Consider the following 4,584-nt stretch of genomic DNA (forward strand, 5'->3'; position numbering starts at 1 on the left):
AAGTAGCTTTTAGCATACATACTCCGATTTGGAAGCTTAAATATAATTATATAAATGTTTATCCTCTCCATCCTTATCAACAAATGTGGCTGGTTATGTATCCTTAAAAATGAATTCATCTTTTTGGTCAGCTCAAAAACAATTCCTCTACATGTGCGAGATGAAAGAACACAACGATGTCAATGAGTGCATGAACATGCATGCAACAAAGATTAAGACCTACATTTGTTATTTTTAAATGCTAACTTTTAGAGATGAATTATAGTGTGGGGGTGCTAATCACGTCGAGAAAGGGTTTCTGGTCTGATAAATTAACGAAAGGGATTTTTGGCAAAAAAATAAAAAAAAAAAGGGGGAGGGGGGATTTTAACAAAAAGTTTTTGGTATTGTTCACTTTAACAAAAAACCATATTTTTATACTAAAAAGTCAATCCTGATACTATTCACTTTACCCTTTATTTTATCTTTATCATTAGAACTCAAATTTTTCAAGCTCTTTTCATTAGTTTTCCTAAAAAAATATTCATGCACCAAGCTGCTACATGTTGTCACTAATTGTTTTTTTTCAAACATTTTTTATTTGACTTTGTGAGTGTCATCATCTAATGTAATGTGTGGGTGCAAAGTTGCCTAAAGTCGTCGAATGCTACAAACTAAGGGTACGTACTAGCTTATAATATTTAAGCTACGAGACACATAAGGAGTGTCATTACTCCCCCTTCATGTCTCATAACTAGTAAAATTAGCTACGAGACACAGAAGGAGACACTATTTGGGAATAGCTGATCCTTGGCCCTATTAGTAGTGTTACAATCATTTGACTTCAAATAATTTATGTTATTGTTATGTTCTCGATTGTTATAAAGAGGTGATATTAACGCTAGCGAAATGTTTCAACATACTTTCGTTATTGTTTCTTTATTCTTTTATTTTTAATTCAACTTTCAAAACTTCCCTTTTGTGTAGTTGATACGAAGAAGAGCATATGGCTGAAAGATCAAAAGAAATCGATGAATGCAAATCAACATTTTAGGAGTGAGAAACAAAATTAGAAAAAAACGATGTTATGTGTTTGTGTTTTGTTATGATTTAATGATTCCGTTAAACAATATGTATTTCGTAAAAAGCGATCTTACGTGTTCGTATTTGTGTTTTGTGACGTATTCTCTAAAAAGAAAAAAAGAAAAAACCAAATAAAAAACTAATGACTTGGCATCTCATAAAAAAAGACTAGGCATGGGATTGTACTATGGAGATTCCTCAAAGCACGTGGAAAAGCCAAAGCTCAAAAACGAAAAGCAAAAGGCGATGCCATTATGCACACGAAAGGTCGTTCAAAGTTGAGAGCTCATCAGCTATAAATATGCTCCTCTGTTTTTCATAACAACTCCTCTTCCAAGTCCTCATAATTTTCCAGTTCATCAAACATAAACACACTTTTCTGTTTTGTACCTTTTTTTTTGGTCTCACGAGAAAACAAAATTATATAATTTATTTTGATATAGAAGAAGAGAAGCCGTTAGGTTTGCTTGGTTCCTAGGAAAACCGAAAAAACAGAGCCCTCCGAAATCGTAGGCAGAGCGAGTGAGAAAGGAAAATTTGCTTCCGAAAATTGATGTGCTCACAAAAGTAGTAAAACTCCCAAAACATTCATCTCCTTTTTCTCTCTGGGATTTATTATTAATTATTATTATTAGCAATATTTAGAATTTTCTGAATACAATCTCTCTCTTTGGAGACCTAGAGCTCGCTCCGTTATTTCCTTCCGAAGCTCCCATGGCGTTTCTTCTTCGGGTTTGCAGCTGATGTTCTCCCCCTCCTCAGGTAACTGCATGTTTATTTGATATTCATTATTTGGATTCGTGGGTTGAAATTAGAATTTCCATATTTAATTTTTTTTTTTTTTTTTTTTTTACTTTGTTGCATTTTGATGTTATGTTTTTGGCAATATGTGTTCTTTTGTTTTTTTCTTTTGTAATGTTGGATTTATGGGATTTCTGGAATCTGAATCATCATACATGCAATTTTTTTGGTGGAGCAATTTGGGTTTTTCAATTTCAAATCTGGCCCCTTTGTTAGCCAAAAATGAAGAATTTGAACCAAAACTTAAAAATTGGGATGAAATTTAGATGTTTTATTGAATTTTCACAAGGAAAGATAAAACATTTCACTTTACGGAATACAGAAAATATTGAAGAAGTATATTACCCATGTTGCTATTTCATCTTACGTGAATGTATAATCCAAGAAATTAATGTAGGACTGGTTAAAGTTTGGAACTTGGTTGCAGATGTGGGCGTAGGCACATTGGCTAGAGCTGATGTGCTCCTCCGCTATGCACCCAAGTTCAAATCTTCCTTCCTACACTTTAAATTAGTTTAAAGTAGAATATCGTTTATATCAAGAACAAAAAAAAGTTCGGAACTTGGTTCTATACTTGGTAGATTTGGCATAGTAGAGATAATGATAATGATGATTTGAATTATAATGATGATGTTGATTTGAATTAATCCTTTCATAGTGGAAGATCTGATGAGACCTTGTGTGGAATCGGACAATCTGATATCTGTGTTGGAATTCTTTCAACAATTGTCGTAAAACCTGTAGCAATGAATGAAAATGGTGGCACCAAGTTGACTGGAATCAGGCAGATCGTCAAGTTCAAAGAAATCCTGCAGAAGTGGCAAGCCGTCACGCTTGGCTCGAGGGCAAACAGCCCCCGAGCCAACAATAGTCCCCATTCTGAAAGAAGAGGAGGGGATCCCCATTCTGAAAAAAGAGGAGGGGAGAGCACCACTCCCTCTGAACGAGGCCATGGGGGTATTTCACCGGCAATTAGCCAGAGGCTAACAAATGTTATTTGTGACTCGGATGAGGATATATGCTACAGTCCCGAACCGCCACATGATATCCCCAAAGGATATTTGGCGGTTTATGTTGGACCGGAGCTTCGGAGGTTCATCGTTCCCACTAGCTACCTCAGTCACTCCCTTTTTAAAGTACTGCTGGAGAAGGCTGAGGAGGAATTTGGGTTTGATCATAGCGGCGGGCTCACAATCCCATGTGAGACTGAGACCTTCAAGTACCTCTTGAAGTGCATGGAGAACCATCAGAAAGCTCACCCCGATGACAGCCCAGGTAAAAAACCACATACTTTAACTACCTTCACATTACAGTGCCTTCTAGATCAAGTCATCCTCCTTGATACCCAAAATGAATTCTAAAGTTCTCTAACCGGCGCTATCTCAAGTCAATCGCACACTTCCATGCGTTTTTAGCTTAATTTCTTATACGAATGTGTGTGATTATCCTGGGATACCGACACAGTGACATTCCAAGTGCACGAGCGTATTCCAAAAGCCCTTGATCCGTTTTCAGTTTGATGGATCTACGTTGCATATTAAGTATTTATGTCTTTCTTCACGAAATAGGTTGCTAGTTTTATTGATGTTGTTAATTTGGTATTGTTGGTGGTTTTGCAGCCGGAGACTGGAAAGTCATTCAATGAAGAGTAAGTGACTGTGATGAAGTTTCTTATTAGTGGTCCAGGTTTTTAGGGGTGTGATTTTCTGGTGCAAAGCAGGGTCTCCTTGTATTCAGACATCTTTTTGCTTTTCTCTTTTTCTTTTCTTTTTTTTGAATTAACAACAATTACAGAAACTTTAGTTAAATATTTTTTAACCTCTCTATTTTTTTCTCTGATTGATTGTTACCTACATCTTCTGATGTTTGATCCTCAAGTACGAAACACATTTGTCCTCCATCACAATATATGTCAAATATGAATTAATTTCCTAATTAAAATGGTTCCCGGTAACAAATTCTAGCAAGCTTATTTTTAAGTGCTACCATTATATCAAATTTGACGAAATGATTTTGCACACCCTTGTTTATCTCTCTCAATTCTTCTTTGTTTTATTCGATTCAAATGCCTGAAATACACATGGATCTGTGTAATGAGAAAAATAGCATGAGGAAATCACTTTCCGTATAATTTATATCACCTGACCATGTAGAGATGGTTAAAAAAATAAGATCCTCAACTGTCTATATATTTCCAAATATATAATGCATCTGTTTTTTGTTCATTGACAAATAATGGCACATGCTTAAGCTTGAAGACAATATCCATGTACAACCTCTCTCTCTCCCTCTGTGCACATGGTTTCCGGGATCACAACCTTTTAATACATAATTATTTTTCCAATGGCCGTTTGCCAATTAAGTTCATGGTTAATATTATATAGAAGCTGATGGCAGTTATCATGTGAAGGACCGAGTAAAATTGCAGACTTTATTTGGACATTAAACTAGCTCAAAGAGTTGTTAATTACAAACAAGCGTGTCTTAGAGACTCGTATCATTTCACCAAATAATCGAGTCCCAGTCTACTCAGATTGATTCTTAAAATATTGGTACCCAAAATTCATCTATAGCTCCAATAGCAAGGCCATCCACAATCATGTTTTTCTTCTGGTATACATGAATCAATCCACAGTCCTCTATACATCACAGACACTGTCTGCATGCACTGAGACAATACGAGGAATATTATATATTATACGTGATCTGCCATGATTTTCT

The 4,584-nt window shown here is 35.6% G+C and overlaps 1 protein-coding gene across 1 annotated transcript; it reads left to right on the forward strand.

Moving 5' to 3' along the window:
* The first annotated feature begins 1,453 nt into the window (after positions 1-1,453).
* Positions 1,454-3,684, forward strand: LOC137717356 (uncharacterized). Its single transcript, XM_068456691.1, has 3 exons — positions 1,454-1,824; positions 2,522-3,138; positions 3,483-3,684. The coding sequence occupies exons 2-3, from the start codon at positions 2,610-2,612 to the stop codon at positions 3,506-3,508; spliced, it is 555 nt and encodes a 184-aa protein (XP_068312792.1). The 5' UTR covers positions 1,454-1,824; positions 2,522-2,609; the 3' UTR covers positions 3,509-3,684.
* The last annotated feature ends 900 nt before the right edge of the window (positions 3,685-4,584 follow it).

Source organism: Pyrus communis, chromosome 1 (assembly GCF_963583255.1).
Source record: "Pyrus communis chromosome 1, drPyrComm1.1, whole genome shotgun sequence".
Lineage (NCBI taxonomy): Eukaryota > Viridiplantae > Streptophyta > Magnoliopsida > Rosales > Rosaceae > Pyrus > Pyrus communis.

Bases quoted from the DNA above. Each gene is read 5' to 3' on its own strand.
- LOC137717356 (XM_068456691.1), top strand. From the start codon at position 2,610: ATGAATGAAAATGGTGGCACCAAGTTGACTGGAATCAGGCAGATCGTC. The intron at 3,139-3,482 runs GTAAAAAACCAC...GTGGTTTTGCAG, and splicing joins TCACCCCGATGACAGCCCAG to CCGGAGACTGGAAAGTCATT.